Here is a 17,098-nt window from a genome sequence, read left to right as displayed (position 1 = left end):
CAATTTATATGGCAGTTAACTGGATAGAGGAAAACAAAGCAAGGAAAGTAGTTGTGTGCTCGCACTCCAACAGTGCATTGATGAGCATAAAAAAAAACATAGCATCAGAAACAAGACAAGATTTAGTTTATGAAATAGTTCAGGCAATCTACAGAATAAATAAAACGGGAGGTGTGGTAACATTTCTTTGGGTTCCTTGGAAGATATAGTAGGATGGAATTCACAACACATAGGATATAAAGCATGATACGCGTATTTAAAAAACATTGGGTTAAATAAAAGAATATAGAGTAGGGATTCATCTTGGTCCACACTCCATTTCAGTAGGTGGCGCTAATGCACACCAGAAGGTTGCTTGCCGGAGACAACCGCCCACCTCCGGAATCAGTCCCCGCCCATTCCCCTTAGGCGCGAAATTCATTTGAGCGGAAGACAGAGGAGTGAGAGGAGTTCTTTAAAACGGCGGAGAATCTTAAAAAGTTTACAGAAAGCAAGAAAAACTTACGGCGGGGGCATGTCGGACATTCGCCGTTGTTTTCGATGGTATTGTCCCGGACCAAGGTTTCGATGTCTGGGTTCTTTGGCGCAATCAAGCCTTCTCCTCTGCCTGGAATTGCTGGCTGTCTCCGACGGCCATTGACGGTGCTTGCTCGATTAAGGGGATCCAACGATGTAAACGGAAAATCTGTAAGTAAATATATGTATATATGTATTGTATACAGCATGTTTTTTTTCTTGTAAAATGAGAATAATTTGACTCACCAGACTGCGATTGTGTTCAAACGATCGCGTTAGGATCTTACGGCAATTCCTCTATGAAACAAAATAATGAATACACATAATATTAAATAATTCGAAGGTTTAAACACACCTCAATAATCATCTTCCAACTTTGTAAGATCGTTTAAGCAAAGTTCTTCGTCTTTCACTTCGTCGTCATCGGCTGGAAAAAAAAAAGTATTACAACGTCGTACACGTGCAATGCTTTTAACGTTTAAATGCTTAAATGGAGTTAAACCATTGTCTAATAACGTGGTAAAGCAGAGGTAATGGTGTGTGAGTGTGTGTGTGTGTGTGAGCGCGCGTGTGTGCGTGTCCACATCTTCCCACGTAACATTCCCAGCCATCAATACATCGAAGCAGGGTCAAACATATGGTTAACCTTAACCTAATTAGTTCCTCCCAATCTTTTAAATATGTTTTCGGGAAGTCTGGTTGTTGTTTCAAACGATCGTAAACATTTAAACTGTCAAATGGCTGGTCAGATGCTGATCAGATGACATTCTCAATCTTCGGTGTGCGACGATTGTAAACATTTAAACTGTCAAATGGCTGGTCGGATGCTGATCAGATGACATTCTCAAGCTTCCTTAAAAACTGACCTCACCCTGAACCCTCCTTTGTTCCCTCTTAACCAATTCCTCTTCAGGTCTTAAACCCACCCTCTTCAGGTCTTAAACCCACCCTCTTCCTGGTTAAAACTACACCCTCTTCCTGGTTAAATCGCTCCCTCTTCCGGTCTTAACTCCACCCTCTTCATGGTTAAAACTACACCCTCTTCCTGGTTAAATCACTCCCTCTTCAGGCTTTAACTCCACCCTGTTCCTGGTTAAAGCTCCACCCTCTTCCTGGTTAAACAACTCCCACCTCAGGTCTTAACTCCACCTCTTCCTGGTTAAACCACTCCCACCTAAGGTCTTAACTCCACCCTCTTCCGGGGTAAGCCACACTCACTTGACCTTGACCTTTGACCCTTGACCTTTAACCTTGACCCCTCATAAATCATTGATTTATGACCCCCCATAAATCATTTTTTTGACAGAAGGTATCCCCTTAAATTCTCTTCTGTGGATCCATTGGGATTTCATTCAAAACGAATAGAAGTCAGGCCCACATTCAAGTGGTTTGAGAACAAACTGAGAAAGTGATACAGAAAAAACACCAAGACACTGACAGGATTTCAGCCAAACATCTCCCGTTTAACAAACAGGCATCTTGACTGACAGGTACAGCGCCTGGAACATCATGGATTTCAACTTGATGCCTATAACCCTATCCTCAAAGGATAGCCAATTTGAGTGGAGAAACTTGATTATCAGTATTTTAAACAAGCAAGGTTGCAAACGTTTTATCTCAAACTATTGTACCAATTTAGAGAAAGACACGGGCTGTACAAGAAAACCCTCAAACTGTGCTCGTGGCAAAGTGTCGTCCCTGGGTGGGCTTGAACCACCATCCTCTCAGTTAACAGCCAAGCGCGCTGACCAAATGCGCCACAGAGACTGATTTTTACTTTTGATTCATTACTCCCCCAATTATTAGAATATCTCTTGTTACGATGGCCCAATGTCATTGTCTTTGGATGGGAGTAACTTGGAGTACTCTGCTTCAGCCTTCGGTGAGTCCAATATACCTTCTGAGTGCAATGCCTGTGTCTTGCGGTTGTCACAAACATTGCTTTTGTCCCTTATGAATATTATTTAAAATCTAAAAAAAGCAACAGATGCATTGGCCGGGAATCAGACCCGGGTCTCACGCATGGCAAGCGAGAATTCTACCACTGAACCACCAATGCTTGCATAACAATGTTTGTTCATGAACTCGGTTAAGAGGAAGAGCGTTTGAAATGCTACGAAGTGGAACACATTCTACGTGCACAAGGGATATAACAACATCCACAAAAGGCAAGAAATGCAATGCAGCTAATAACAGCAATGAGACTTGCGAGCCACATGTTTTCCATCGGCCGAATATCAACTTGTAAGTTTTGACAAAGGTGAGTTCTTGCAGCAGTTTCCATGGTATAGTGGTTATCACATTCGCCTCACACGCGAGAGGTCCCCTGTTCGAAATAGGGTGGAAACAAGCCTTTTTTTGACTTTACTTCTTATCTTTATACATAAACCGGGAAATAAATAATAGCAAGGTCCTGTGTTTTTATCATGAAGTAGTTTGCAACATACCTGATCAGCTCATGTTCAGCTGAGCACACACAACCCCAAATTTAGAGGGTTCTCATAGAGGCAGACCTCAGGCTTCAACATCATGAATGCTGGGTTCCATGAAAATGTCATGCACAAACCAGTGAAATATGTCATTCGTTCAAGTCACTGTATTCTCCGGGCGTTGGATGGATTGTAACTGTACTGTTAAAATTGACTTATAAGATGTTTAAAGTCTCACCTTAGCAGGAATCATAAATGTAATTCCCAAAGAGTTAGAGAAGACAGCTGTGGGCTGAATGGGTGTTGGCCTTTGTTTCAATACAAGATTCAGTCACAGATTCACCTGAAACCTAAACCTTAGCAGAGGATGGTTTCGATCCATCGACCTCTGGTTTATGGGGACAGCACGCTCCCGCTGCGCCACTCTGCTGTCTTAAATCTAATAGGGCTTACTCTGGTTAGTATCCAGACAAACTACTAGTAACAAAGTTATTTGGAACCCAACTGAACTCCTGTTTATTTCTGAGTGCTGGTTTTGTCCACATTTAAAATGGCATTTCTTATTAAGAAATTGTAGTCAACATCAAACTCTGTGGATCCATTGGGATTTCATTCAAAACGAATAGAAGTTAGGCCCACATTCACGTGGTTTGAGAACAAACTGAGAAAGTGATACAGAAAAAACACCAAGACACTGACAGGATTTCAGCCAAACATCTCCCGTTTAACAAACAGGCATCTTGACTGACAGCTACAGCGCCTGGAACATCATGGATTTCAACTTGATGCCTATAACCCTACACTCAACGGATAGCCAATTTGAGTGGAGAAAAATGATTATCAGTATTTTAAACAAGCAGGGTTGCAAACGTGGCACACGTTTTATCTCGAAACTATTGTACCAATTTAGAGAATGACACGGGCTGTACTAGAAAACCCTCATAATGTGCTCGTGGTAAAGTGTCGTCCCTGGGTGGGCTTGAACCACCATCCTCTCAGTTAACAGCCGAGCGCGCTGACCAATTGCGCCACAGAGACTGCCTTCTAAATTTCATTCATTACTCCCCAATTATTAGAAAATATCTTGTTACGATGGGCCAATGTCATTGTCTTTAGATGGGAGTAACTTGGAGTACTCTGCTTCTGTCTTCGGTGAGTCTAATATGCCTTCTGAGTGGAATGCTTGTGTCTTGCGGTTGTCACAAACATTGCTTTTGTCCCTTGTGAATATTATTTAAAATCTAAAAAAACCAACAGATGCATTGGCCGGGAATCGGACCCGGGTCTCCCGCATGGCAAACGAGAATCCTACCACTGAACCACCAATGCCTGTATAACAATGTTTGTTCATGAACTCCGTTAAGAGGAAGAGCGTTTGAAATGCTACGAAGTGGAACACATTCTACGTGCACAAGGGATATAACAACATCCACAAAAGGCAAGAAACGCAATGCAGCTAATAACAGCAATGAGACTTGCGAGCCACATGTTTTCCATCGGCCGAATATCAACTTGTAAGTTTTGACAAAGGTGAGTTCTTGCAGCAGTTTCCATGGTGTAGTGGTTATCACATTCGCCTAACACGCGCAAGGTCACCTGTTCGAAACAGGGTGGAAACAAGCCTTTTTTTGATTTTACTTCTTACCTTTATACATAAACCGGGAAATAAATAATAGCAAGGTCCTGTGTTTTTATCATGAAGTAGTTTGCAACATACCTGATCAGCTCATGTTCAGCTGAGCACACACAACGCCAAATTTTGAGGGTTCTCATATAGGCAGACCTCAGGCTTCAACATCATGAATGCTGGGTTCCATGAAAATGTCATGCACAAACCAGTGAAATCTGTTATTCGTTCAAGTCACTGTATTCTCCGGGCGTTGGATGGATTGTAACTGTACTGTTGAGATTGACTTATAAGATGTTTAAACTCTCACCTTAGCAAGAATCATAAATGTAATTCCCATAGTTAGGGAAGACAGCTGTGGGCTGAATGGGTGTTGGCCTTTGTCTCAATACAAGAATCAGTCACTGATTCACCTGAAACCTAAACCTAAAACCTAAACCTTAGCAGTCTTTAACCTAATTGGGCTTACTCTGGTTAGTAACCAGACAAACTACTAGTAACGCAGTGATTTGGAACCCAACTGAAGTCGTGTTTATTTCTGAGTGCTGGTTTTGTCCACATTTAAAATGGCATTTCTTATTAAGAAATTGTAGTCAACATCAAACTCTGTGGATCCATTGGGATTTCATTCAAAACGAATAGAAGTTAGGCCCACATTCACGTGGTTTGAGAACAAACTGAGAAAGTGATACAGAAAAAATACCAAGACACTGACAGGATTTCAGCCAAACATCTCCCGTTTAACAAACAGGCATCTTGACTGACAGCTACAGCGCCTGGAACATCATGGATTTCAACTTGATGCCTATAACCCTATACTCATCGGATAGCCAATTTGAGTGGAGAAAATTGATTATCAGTATTTTAAACAAGTACGGTTGCAAACGTGGCACACGTTTTATCTCGAAACTATTGTACCAATTTAGAGAATGACATGGGCTGTACAAGAAAACCCTCAAACTGTGCTCGTAGCAAAGTGTCATCCCTGGGTAGGCTTGAACCACCATCCTCTCAGTTAACAGCCGAGCGCGCTGACCAATTGCGCCACAGAGACTGACTTCTAAATTTGATTCATTACTCCCACAATTATTAGAAAATCTCTTGTTACGATGGCCCAACGTCATTGTCTTTGGATGGGAGTAACTTGGAGTACTCTGCTTCAGTCTTCGGTGAGTCCAATATACCTTCTGAGTGGAATTCCTGTGTCTTGCGGTTGTCACAAACATTGCTTTTGTCCCTTATGAATATTATTTAAAATCTAAAGAAAGCGACAGATGCATTGGCCGGGAATCGGACCCGGGTCTCCCGCATGGCAAGCGAGAATTCTACCACTGAACCACCAATGCCTGCACAACAATGTTTGTTCATGAATTCGGTTAAGAGGAAGAGCGTTTGAAATGCTACGAAGTGGAACACATTCTACGTGCACAAGGGATATAACAACATCCACAAAAGGCAAGAAATGCAATGCAGCTAATAACAACAATGAGACTTGCGAGCCACATGTTTTCCATCGGCCGAATATCAAATTGTAAGTCTTGACAAAGGTGTGTTTTTGCAGCAGTTTCCATGGTGTAGTGGTTATAACATTCGCCTCACGCGTGAAAGGTCCCCTGTTCGAAACAGGGTGGAAACAAGCCTTTTTTTTACTTTACTTCTTACCTTTATACATAAACCGGGAAATAAATAATAGCAAGGTCCTGTGTTTTTATCATGAAGTAGTTTGCAACATACCTGATCAGCTCATGTTCAGCTGAGCATACACAACACCAAATTTAGAGGGTTCTCATATAGGCAGACCTCAGGCTTCAACATCATGAATGCTGGGTTCCATGAAAATGTCATGCACAAACCAGTGAAATATGTCATTCGTTCAAGTCACTGTATACTCCGCGCGTTGGATGGATTGTAACTGTACTGTTGAGATTGACTTATAAGAGTTTTAAACTCTCACCTTAGCAGGAATCATAAATGTAATTCCCAAAGAGTTAGAGATGACAGCTGTGAGGTGAATGGGTGTTGGCCTTAGTTTCAATACAAGAATCAGTCAAAGAATCACCTGAAACCTAAACCTCAGCAGACAATGGTTTCGAACCATCGACCTCTGGGTTATGGGCCCAACACGCTACCGCTGCGCCACTCTGCTGTCTTAAACCTAATAGGTCTTACTCTGGTTAGTATCCAGACAAACTACTAGTAACAAAGTTATTTGGAACCCAACTGAAGTCGTGTTTATTTCTGAGTGCTGGTTTTGTCCACATTTAAAATGGCATTTCTTATTAAGAAATTGTAGTCAATGTGATATATTGAATGGGAGGCAATAAACAGGCGAGGTGATGAAGTTACGTCTCGTTTACTGTGACTTCAGAACCGACTCACTCACTTGCCGTCAAGTGTACAACAACAACGTAAAACGTTGGCCAACCAAAAAGCAACCCCAGTATGCTATGACCAACATTGACCAGGAGATGGCAACATACACACATAGACCAATCTATTACATTCCTCCCCTTTTAGAATTTTAGAAGTTACTCAAAAAAAAAAAAACCCAACCAGAAATGCAGCAGGCTCAATTAGAAAAACTATTTATGCCATATATATATATATTTTTTTTTAGTACTGAACACTTAACCCTCATTTGTAACAACAACATATGTATTATACAAACAGTATTCATACACCTTTAACACAGCTTTTTATACTGTTGTCAGAGATTCAGTTTGTTTGGTGGTACTCGAACCCTTTCTGGATACCTGCGGATGACTGGTGGGGTTTTTGTTGTGGGTGATCTGAATTCTGATGATGGCAACTCAGCAGGACTTGAATCTACTTCAGTGTTGAGACTTGTTTGTGTCTGACTCACTGATGGTCCTGGTGATGGAATTGACATAGCACTCTCCAGTTGTACTGATGGCACATTTTCTGCAACTGGTGGAGACAAGATAACTGGCAGTCTCCCCATGTTCTCTCGCCATGGTAACATGTGATCCACATGCACAGTGCGCTGTCTCTGTCCCGCTTGGATCAGGTAAGTGACAGTTCCCAGTCTTTTCAGTATTTTTGCTTTACTCCATTTTTCCACTCCGTCCCTGAAATTTCTGATCCGAACAACCTCTCCCTCCAGGAAAAAGCGAATAGGGGGAGGCCTTTTGTCATGATAAAGCTTCTGCGCTGCTTGTTTTCCTTCGATCCGTCTGGCAAGGTCCGGCTTGAGCAAACTGAAACGAGTCCTCAACTGGCGTTTCAGGAATAACTCGGCTGGAGTACGTCCCGTCACTGTGTGGGGTGTACTGCGGTACATGAGAAGGAAATTTGAAAGTCTGTGACTGAGTGACAAGGAAGACTTGCTGTCTGCTTCCAGCACATTCTTCATCAGAGACCGTTTCAAGATTTGTACTGATCTCTCTGCTGCTCCATTTGATGCTGGGTGGTAAGCCGGTACAGCAGTGTGTTTTACTCCATTACTCTCCAGGAACTGAGTAAACTCTTTTGCCACCAGCTGTGGGCCATTGTCTGAAACTAGCTCTTCTGGCGGTCCATACGAAGCAAACAGACCGCGCAGCACTTTAATGGTGTTGTGAGAAGTGGTGGACGACATGGGAAAAACCTCTAACCACTTTGAATGGCTATCAATGACAACCAAAAAATACTGTTTATCTTTCTCTGCAAAATCAATGTGAATTCTTTGCCACACTCTTTCTGGCCACCGCCAAGGATGTAACGGTGCCACAGCTGGCATTTTCTGTACTGCTTGGCAGACTGAGCACTTGTTCACCAGCTCTTGAATTTCACCATCACAGCCTGGCCACCAAAGGTAACTGCGGGCAAGAGCCTTTATACGGCAAATACCTGGATGTTCATGATGGAGATCCTCCAGTAAGCTCTGTCGATAACCTGGGGGTATGATGACTCGCTGTCCCCAGAGAATGCAGCCTTGATCTGCTGACAACTCCTGTCTGCGTACAAAGTAAGGTCTCAATGCTGCGTCTTGCACATAACTTGGCCAGCCATTTAATGTGTAGTTCCACACCTTACTTAGCACAGGATCTTTAAGAGTAGCACTCTCAATGTCTTTTGCACACACAGGAAGTTCATCCAAGTATGAAAAATAGAAGATACTTCCCTCCACTGCTGTGTTGTTCATCCCTACTCGGGGTAGGCGTGACAAAGCATCCGCATTAGCATGATCAGCTGACTTTTTATACTCAACCTCATAATTGTAGGCCATGAGAATAAGTGCCCAGCGTTGCATTCTTAATGCTGCCAACGTTGGAACTGCTGATTTTGGCCCCAGGATGGCCAACAGTGGCTTATGATCAGTGATCAGTGTGAATTTCCTTCCGTAAAGGTATTTATGAAATTTCTTTACTCCAAAAATGATAGCAAGTGCCTCCTTTTCAATTTGGGCATACTTCCTTTCTGGTTCAGTGAGTGTCCTTGAGGCAAATGCAACAGGTCGCTCTTCTCCATCTTCTGTTACATGTGAAATTACAGCCCCAACTCCATAAGGCGAAGCATCACATGCAATTCGCAGTGGCAGGCGGGTGTTGTAGTGTACCAGCACCTTGTTCTGCAGTAGAAGTTGCTTTGCATCTTCAAATACTTTTGCACATTCAACTGTCCAAATCCACTTTGAGTCCTTTTTAAGTAGGTTGTGCAGAGGCTTGAGCACAGTAGAGGGATTTTGCAGGAATCTGCTGTAATAGTTCAGAAGACCCAAGAAAGACTTCAGTTCTGTTACATTTGTGGGCTCAGGTGCATTGGTTATGGCAGTCACCTTTTCTTCTGTGGGATGTAACCCAGTCTTATCAATACGATGTCCCAAATACTCGACACTGCTCTGGAAAAACTGACATTTTGATAGCTTCACCCTGATGCCATGCTTCTCCAAACGTGTGAGAACATTATCCAGTCTTGTCAAATGCTCCTCCTCCGAAGAAGCTGTAACGAGTATGTCGTCCAAAAAACATGTCACATGGTCCATCCCTTGCAGAATCTGGTCCATAACAGACTGAAATATTGCAGGAGCACTCGAAACTCCATAACTGAGGCGATGATACTTGTACAGACCCTTATGTGTGTTTATGGTCAGATACTTTTCTGACTCTTTATCCAACTGTAGTTGTTGGTAGGCGTGTGACGGATCCAGTTTGCTGAAAGATGTACCTCCTGCTAATGTAGCGAATAGATCTTCCGTATTCGGTAATGGATAGGTCTGCTCTTCAATGCATTGATTAACACTAACCTTGTAGTCACCACAAATCCTGATCGTTTTGTCAACCTTAGGTACTGTAACTATTGGAGCTGCCCACTCGCTAGTTTCAATCTTTGAAATCACTTTTTCACTCTCCAACCTCTCTACCTCTCTTTCTACAGCTTCCTTTAGTGCGTAAGGAACTGGGCGAGCCTTGCAGAAAATTGGTGTGGTATCAGGTTTGGTGCGTATTTTAGCTTTAAACCCTGTGATACAGCCTTGGCCCTCTGAGAACACTGCCTGATGTCTCTCTATCACCTCCTGTACTCCTGTGTTACCATGCGTCCTTTTCTGCACCTTTTGTACAGTGAAAATATGTTTCCAGTTCAGCCGTAGCTTTTTTAGCCAGTTACGGCCAATCAGTGCAGGTCTGCTTCCCTGTACAATGACCAGTGGGAGTGTCACTTGCTGGTCCTCGTACTGTACTGGTAACATGATGTACCCTCGAACAGCAATCCTTTGGCCTGAATATGATTTCAACTTTAACTTGAAAACTGGTTTCAAAGGAAATTGAGTGTGGTTTGCCTGGTAAAAACTGTCAGAAACTACTGACACTGCTGAACCTGTGTCCAGTAACATTGTGGTGCTCTTGTTTCCCAGTACAATATCCACTGTCTAACCTTTTCCCCAGTTTGAGGTAGAGTCAACTGCGTACAATCCAAAAAGTTCTGCCTCATCACCACTTCTAGATGCACTCCCTTCAGTTTCAACATACTGAGTTGAAGATTGGCCTTTAGTCTTCCTGCATGCACGGGCAATGTGTCCAATTTTGGAGCAAGCATGACACTTTTCATTTTTAAATCTGCAGTCATGTGGTGAGTGCTTCCCACCACATCTGTAGCATGTTTGCTGTCCCCCTGTGTCTCTTTTGCCTCCTCTGTATTCCTTTGCTTTGTTATTATTTTTCCATCTGAACTGTCCTTTCCTCCCCTTCTCAGAAAAATGAGAAACACTTGACAGGGCATTTACCTGGTGAGGTCCACTGTGTCCAGAAAACTCCATTGTATTTTTGGAAGCAAGCTCCATGGAGACTGCAATTTCACAAGCACGGGGAAACGTCAGGTCCCTTTCAGACAACAGCCTGCGTTGCACTGCATCAGAACGTAATCCACTCACAAAACGATCTCTCATGGCATCGTCCAAATATTGTCCAAAATTGCAGGTTGCTGACAACTGTCTCAAAGCCACAATGTAATCAGAAACGGCTTCTCCTTCCTTCTGATTACGTTTCTGAAAGCGAAAACGCTCCGCTATCACAACAGGTGCGGGCTTATAATGTCCACATAGCGCCCTCTTCAGCACATCATACCCTAAAGTACTTGGCAATGCCGGAGACGTGAGGTTCTTCAGCAGCTTATAAGTGTCTGCTCCAATAACAGAAAGGAAAACACACACCTTCTTGTCCCCTTCAATCTCGTTAGCCAGCATCCACTGCTCCAAACGCTCCAGATATGAATCAAAATCCTCCTTTGAATCATTGTATTCATCGATGCGACCCACTGTCAGAGCCATGTTAGCATCCGGTGCTACTGCTACTCCGACACGTGCCCGGTTCCTCCACAAAGTAGGCTACTCTTCAGCCTTACCTATGACCAGTGCACAGCGCTCCTCTAAAGTCCCTTCACGCAGTGGCTTCTTTTAAATCTTCGTCGCCATTTGTGATATATTGAATGGGAGGCAATAAACAGGCGAGGTGATGAAGTTACGTCTCGTTTACTGTGACTTCAGAACAGACTCACTCACTTGCCGTCAAGTGTACAACAACAACGTAAAACGTTGGCCAACCAAAAAGCAACCCCAGTATGCTATGACCAACATTGACCAGGAGATGGCAACATACACACATAGACCAATCTATTACAGTCAACATCAAACTCTGTGGATCCATTGAGATTTCATTCAAAACGAATACAAGTTAGCCCCACATTCACGTGGTTTGAGAACAAACTAAGAAAGTGATACAGAAAAAACACCAAGACACTGACAGGATTTCAGCAAAACATCTCCCGTTTAACAAACAGGCATCTCTACTGACTGCTACAGCGCCTGGAACATCATGGATTTCAACTTGATGCCAATAACCCTATACTCAACGGATAGCCAATTTGAGGGGAGAGCATTGATTATCAGTAATTTAAACAAGCACGGTTGCAAACGTGGCAAACGTTTTATCTTGAAACTATTGTGCCAATTTAGAGAAGCACACGGGTTGTACAAGAAAACCCCCAAACTGTGCTCGTGGCAAAGTGTCGTCCCTGAACCACCATTCTTTCAGTTAACAGCTGAGCGCGCTGACCAATTGCGCCACAGAGACTGAATTCTAAGTTTGATTCATTACTCCCCCAATTATTAGAAAATCTCTTGTTACGATGGCCCAATGTCATTGTCTTTGGATGGGAGTAACTTGGAGTACTCCACTTCAGTCTTCGGTGAGTCCAATATGCCTTCTGAGTGGAATGCCTGTGTCTTGCGGTTGTCACAAACATTGCTTTTGTCCCTTATGAATATTATTTAAAATCTAAAAAAAGCAATAGATGCATTGGCCGGGAATCGGACCCGGGTCTCCCGCATGGCAAGCGAGAATTCTACCACTGAACCACCAATGCCTGCATAACAATGTTTGTTCATGAACTCGGTTAAGAGGAAGAGCGTTTGAAATGCTACGAAGTGGAACACATTCTACGTGCACAAGGGATATAACAACATCCACAAAAGGCAAGAAATGCAATGCAGCTAATAACAATGAGACTTGCGAGCCACAAGTTTTCCATCGGCCGAATATCAACTTGTAAGTCTTGACAAAGGTTTGCTCTTGCAGCAGTTTCCATGGTGTAGTGGTTATCACATTCGCCTCACACGTGAAAGGTCCCCTGTTCGAAACAGGGTGGAAACAAGCCTTTTTTTGACTTTACTTCTTACCTTTATACATAAACCGGGAAATAAATAATAGCAAGGTCCTGTGTTTTTATCATGAAGTAGTTTGCAACATACCTGATCAGCTCATGTTCAGCTGAGCACACACAACACCAAATTTAGAGGGTTCTCATATAGGCAGACCTCAGGCTTCAACATCATGAATGCTGGGCTCCATGAAAATGTCATGCACAAACCAGTGAAATCTGTCATTCATTCAAGTCACTGTATTCTCCGGGCGTTGGATGGATTGTAACTGTACTGTTGAGATTGACTTATAAGATGTTTAAACTCTCATCTTAGCAGGAATCATAAATGTAATTCCCATAGAGTTAGAGAAGACAGCTGTGGGCTGAATGGGTGTTGGCCTTTGTTTCAATACAAGAATCAGTCAAAGATTCACCTGAAACCTAAACCTTAGCAGAGGATGGTTTCGATCCATCGACCTCTGGGTTATGGGCCCAGCACGCTCCCGCTGCGCCACTCTGCTGTCTTAAACCTAATAGGGCTTACTCTGGTTAGTATCCAGACAAACTACTAGTAACAAAGTTATTTGGAACCCAACTGAAGTCGTGTTTATTTCTGAGTGCTGGTTTTGTCCACATTTAAAATGGCATTTCTTATTAAGAAATTGTAGTCAACATCAAACTCTGTGGATCCATTGGGATTTCATTCAAAACGAATAGAAGTAAGGCCCACATTCACGTAGTTTGAGAACAAACTGAGAAAGTGATACAGAAAAAACACCAAGACACTGACAGGATTTCAGCCAAACATCTCCCGTTTGACAAACAGGCATCTTGACTGACAGCTACAGCGCCTGGAACATAATGGATTTCAACTTGATGCCTATAACCCTATACTCAACGGATAGCCAATTTGAGTGGAGAAAATTTATTATCAGTATTTTAAACAAGCACGGTTGCAAACGTTTTATCTCAAAACTATTGTACCAATTTAGAGAAGCACACGGGCTGTACAAGAAAACCCTCAAACTGTGCTCGTGGCAAAGTGTCGACCCTGGGTGGGGTTGAACCACCATCCTCTCAGTTAACAGCCGAGCGCGCTGACCAATTGCGCCACAGACACTGACTTCTAAATTTGATTCATTACTCCCACAATTATTAGAAAATCTCTTGTTACGATGGCCCAATGTCATTGTCTTTGGATGGGAGTAACTTGGAGTACTCTGCTTCAGTCTTCGGTGAGTCCAATATACCTTCTGAGTGGAATCCCTGTGTCTTGCGGTTGTCACAAACATTGCTTTTGTCCCTTATGAATATTATTTAAAATCTAAAAAAAAGCAACAGATGCATTGGCCGTGAATCGGACCCGGGTCTCCCGCATGGCAAGCGAGAATTCTACCACTGAACCACCAATGCCTGCATGACAAAGTTTGTTCATGAACTCGGTTAAGAGGAAGAGCGTTTGAAATGCTACGAAGTGGAACACATTCTACGTGCACAAGGGATATAACAACATCCACAAAAGGCAAGAAATGCAATGCAGCTAATAACAACAATGAGACTTGCGAGCCACATGTTTTCCATCGGCCGAATATCAACTTGTAAGTCTTGACAAAGGTGGGTTCTTGCAGCAGTTTCCATGGTGTAGTGCTTATCACATTCGCCTCACACACGAAAGGTCCCCTTTTCGAAACAGGGTGGAAACAAGCCTTTTTTTTGACTTTACTTCTTACCTTTATACATAAACTGGGAAATAAATAATAGCAAGGTCCTGTGTTTTTATCATGAAGTAGTTTGCAACATACCTGATCAGCTCATGTTCAACTGAGCACACACAACACCAAATTTAGAGGGTTCTCATATAGGCAGACCTCAGGCTTCAACATCATGAATGCTGGGTTCCATGAAAATGTCATGCACAAACCAGTGAAATCTGTCATTCATTCAAGTCACTGTATTCTCCGGGCGTTGGATGGATTGTAACTGTACTGTTGAGATTGACTTATAAGATGTTTAAACTCTCACCTTAGCAGGAATCATAAATGTAATTCCCAAAGAGTTAGAGAAGACAGCTGTGGGCTGAATGGGTGTTGGCCTTTGTTTCAATACAAGAATCAGTCAAAGATTCACCTGAAACCTAAACCTTAGCAGAGGATGGTTTCGATCCATCGACCTCTGGGTTATGGGCCCAGCACGCTCCCGCTGCGCTACTCTGCTGTCTTAAAACCTAATAGGGCTTACTCTGGTTAGTATCCAGACAGAATACTAGTTACAAAGTGATTTGGAACCCAACTGAAGTCCTGTTTATTTCTGAGTGCTGGTTTTGTCCACATTTAAAATGGCATTTCTTATTAAGAAATTGTAGTCAACATCAAACTCTGTGGATCCATTGGGATTTTATTCAAAACGAATAGAAGTTAGGCCCACATTCACGTGGTTTAGGAAAAAAATGAGAAAGTGATACAGACAAAACACCAAGACACTGACAGGATTTCAGCCAAACATCTCCCATTTAACAAACAGGCATCTTGACTGACAGCTACAGCGCCTGGAACATCATGGATTTCAACTTGATGCCTATAACCCTATACTCAACGGATAGCCAATTTGAGGGGAGAGCATTGATTATCAGTATTTTAAACAACCACGGTTGCAAACGTGGCACACATTTTATCTCGAAACTACCGTGCCAATTTAGAGAAGGACACGGGCTGTACAAGAAAACCCTCAAACTGTGCTCGTGGCAAAGTGTCGTCCCTGGGTGGGCTTGAACAACTATCCTCTCAGTTAACAGCCGAGCGCGCTGACCAATTGCGCCACAGAGACTGACTTCTAAATTTGATTCATTACTCCCCCAATTATTGGAAAATCTCTTGTTACGATGGCCCAATGTCATTGTCTTTGGATGGGAGTAACTTGGAGTACTCTGCTTCAGTCTTCGGTGAGTCCAATATGCCTTCTGAGTGGAATACCTGTGTCCTGCGGTTGTCACAAACATTGCTTTTGTCCCTTATGAATATTATTTAAAATGTAATAAAAGCAACAGATTGCATTGGCTAGGAATCGTACCCAGGTGAAGGCCATCCCTCCTCGGCAAGCTGGGTTTGCCACAGAAAGAGGTCCAATCATCAATTAATGTTAGCCCTTTTCTATACAGAAACTAGCGAGCAACTTGTAAAGCAAAACTTATCTGCTATACCTCTCATCATTGACTCTCACAGTTTGGGGCCCGAGACAGGTACTCGATGCTGGTACATCTTTTTAGTAAGATTGCGTTTTGCTTTATCTTACAAATGATTTTCTGGGATTCACAATACCATATATAAGGAAGTATTTCACTCTGGATAGAACTCAATCCATTGATTTTTTGCCATATCTGCAGGGAACAACCAACCCTTCTCTGCAAGTCAGACGTCATCAGTAACGATCTGTCAGGGAAAGCAGATGAGTTAGAGCCTCAAGTAAAAAATAAACTTCAAAGTGTCATGTTTTGGTGAGTGTTCTTTGCAAAGTGACCCCGAGGATGCAGAGAATGGCAGGCAGGATGCAAGTAAAACTAGATTTAATGGCAACAAAAAGCAGGGAACAAATATTTCCAGCACACCAAGCAGACATCCAAGTACAATGATCCAGCACTGAATGAGGGATCCAAGTGGAACTAAGTACAACTAATTAATGAGATTCAGGTGTGCTGGCAGAACATGGAACATAAAATAAAGTGCTTCCAAACACAGACCAAACCGGAAATACTTTTAAAAATAGAGCAACAGTACAGTAAGTGTTAAGAAACATGGGAAGGTAACAACAAAACCAAAATAGCCATGAAGGATCATTAAAGGGATCAATACAAGCGCAGGATGAACACCCCAGCAGCAGCAAAGGTCCACACCCAGGTCCTGGGCGCTGCTACTCTTGGCACAGAGAGTGTCCTTGGACTGGCCACCATTTCGACTGACAAGGAGGAGGCAGATAAACGCTTAAGAGGCGCTTTTGCAGCAGGCGAGGATGGCCAAAGCAAAACGGCTGCTTCTGCAGCAAGTGAGGACAGCTAGCAACAGATGGGCGCTGTTGCAGCAGGCGATGATGGCCACCGCCAGACGGGCAATTCTGCAGCAGGCAAGGATGCCCAACGCCAGATGGGAAAGGACAGCCATGGCTTCTGCTGCAGGTGAGCTCTGGCGACAACCCCACGCGCAGAGAGACAGGCAGCAGCGTCACCAGGACAGGAAGGAATGGTGTCGGCATCGTGAACGAACTCACTGGAGCAGAAGGGAGTACTGTCGCAACGTCGCTGCGGAGGCATGGTAGCTTCACGGATGACCTTACCAAAACAGGGAGATTTGCTGGTTGCGACGTGGCTGATACAGTCATCCAAGCAGGTAAGCTTGGTAGC

General features: G+C 43.2%; 1 protein-coding gene and 14 non-coding genes across 15 annotated transcripts; 4 read left to right on the top strand and 11 right to left on the bottom strand.

Moving 5' to 3' along the window:
- Positions 1-2,209: 2,209 nt before the first annotated feature.
- trnan-guu (transfer RNA asparagine (anticodon GUU)) lies at positions 2,210-2,283 on the bottom strand. Its single transcript has one exon. It is a non-coding gene; the product is annotated as a tRNA-Asn (tRNA).
- A 221-nt stretch (positions 2,284-2,504) lies between these two features.
- On the bottom strand, positions 2,505-2,575 carry trnag-gcc (transfer RNA glycine (anticodon GCC)). Its single transcript has one exon. It is a non-coding gene; the product is annotated as a tRNA-Gly (tRNA).
- Positions 2,576-2,792: 217 nt separating this feature from the next.
- On the top strand, positions 2,793-2,865 carry trnav-cac (transfer RNA valine (anticodon CAC)). Its single transcript has one exon. It is a non-coding gene; the product is annotated as a tRNA-Val (tRNA).
- A 1,044-nt stretch (positions 2,866-3,909) lies between these two features.
- Positions 3,910-3,983, bottom strand: trnan-guu (transfer RNA asparagine (anticodon GUU)). The gene has a single exon. It is a non-coding gene; the product is annotated as a tRNA-Asn (tRNA).
- Positions 3,984-4,203: 220 nt separating this feature from the next.
- Positions 4,204-4,274, bottom strand: trnag-gcc (transfer RNA glycine (anticodon GCC)). The gene has a single exon. It is a non-coding gene; the product is annotated as a tRNA-Gly (tRNA).
- A 217-nt stretch (positions 4,275-4,491) lies between these two features.
- trnav-aac (transfer RNA valine (anticodon AAC)) lies at positions 4,492-4,564 on the top strand. The gene has a single exon. It is a non-coding gene; the product is annotated as a tRNA-Val (tRNA).
- Positions 4,565-5,552: 988 nt separating this feature from the next.
- On the bottom strand, positions 5,553-5,626 carry trnan-guu (transfer RNA asparagine (anticodon GUU)). Its single transcript has one exon. It is a non-coding gene; the product is annotated as a tRNA-Asn (tRNA).
- A 221-nt stretch (positions 5,627-5,847) lies between these two features.
- trnag-gcc (transfer RNA glycine (anticodon GCC)) lies at positions 5,848-5,918 on the bottom strand. The gene has a single exon. It is a non-coding gene; the product is annotated as a tRNA-Gly (tRNA).
- Positions 5,919-6,135: 217 nt separating this feature from the next.
- trnav-cac (transfer RNA valine (anticodon CAC)) lies at positions 6,136-6,208 on the top strand. Its single transcript has one exon. It is a non-coding gene; the product is annotated as a tRNA-Val (tRNA).
- Positions 6,209-6,909: 701 nt separating this feature from the next.
- On the bottom strand, positions 6,910-11,574 carry LOC133538136 (uncharacterized protein K02A2.6-like). Its single transcript, XM_061879518.1, has one exon. It carries the CDS (start codon positions 10,403-10,405, stop codon positions 7,280-7,282), a length of 3,126 nt encoding a protein of 1,041 aa, XP_061735502.1. The 5' UTR covers positions 10,406-11,574; the 3' UTR covers positions 6,910-7,279.
- A 787-nt stretch (positions 11,575-12,361) lies between these two features.
- On the bottom strand, positions 12,362-12,432 carry trnag-gcc (transfer RNA glycine (anticodon GCC)). The gene has a single exon. It is a non-coding gene; the product is annotated as a tRNA-Gly (tRNA).
- A 214-nt stretch (positions 12,433-12,646) lies between these two features.
- On the top strand, positions 12,647-12,719 carry trnav-cac (transfer RNA valine (anticodon CAC)). Its single transcript has one exon. It is a non-coding gene; the product is annotated as a tRNA-Val (tRNA).
- A 1,032-nt stretch (positions 12,720-13,751) lies between these two features.
- trnan-guu (transfer RNA asparagine (anticodon GUU)) lies at positions 13,752-13,828 on the bottom strand. The gene has a single exon. It is a non-coding gene; the product is annotated as a tRNA-Asn (tRNA).
- Positions 13,829-14,050: 222 nt separating this feature from the next.
- trnag-gcc (transfer RNA glycine (anticodon GCC)) lies at positions 14,051-14,121 on the bottom strand. Its single transcript has one exon. It is a non-coding gene; the product is annotated as a tRNA-Gly (tRNA).
- Positions 14,122-15,457: 1,336 nt separating this feature from the next.
- Positions 15,458-15,531, bottom strand: trnan-guu (transfer RNA asparagine (anticodon GUU)). Its single transcript has one exon. It is a non-coding gene; the product is annotated as a tRNA-Asn (tRNA).
- Positions 15,532-17,098: the final 1,567 nt, after the last annotated feature.

This window comes from Nerophis ophidion, linkage group LG01, assembly GCF_033978795.1.
Source record: "Nerophis ophidion isolate RoL-2023_Sa linkage group LG01, RoL_Noph_v1.0, whole genome shotgun sequence".
NCBI classification, from domain to species: domain Eukaryota; kingdom Metazoa; phylum Chordata; class Actinopteri; order Syngnathiformes; family Syngnathidae; genus Nerophis; species Nerophis ophidion.
This window is presented reverse-complemented; position numbering and strand designations above follow the sequence as displayed.

Excerpts from the sequence above, each read along its gene's own strand:
- LOC133538136 (XM_061879518.1), bottom strand. The coding sequence starts at position 10,405 with ATGTTACTGGACACAGGTTCAGCAGTGTCAGTAGTTTCTGACAGTTTT.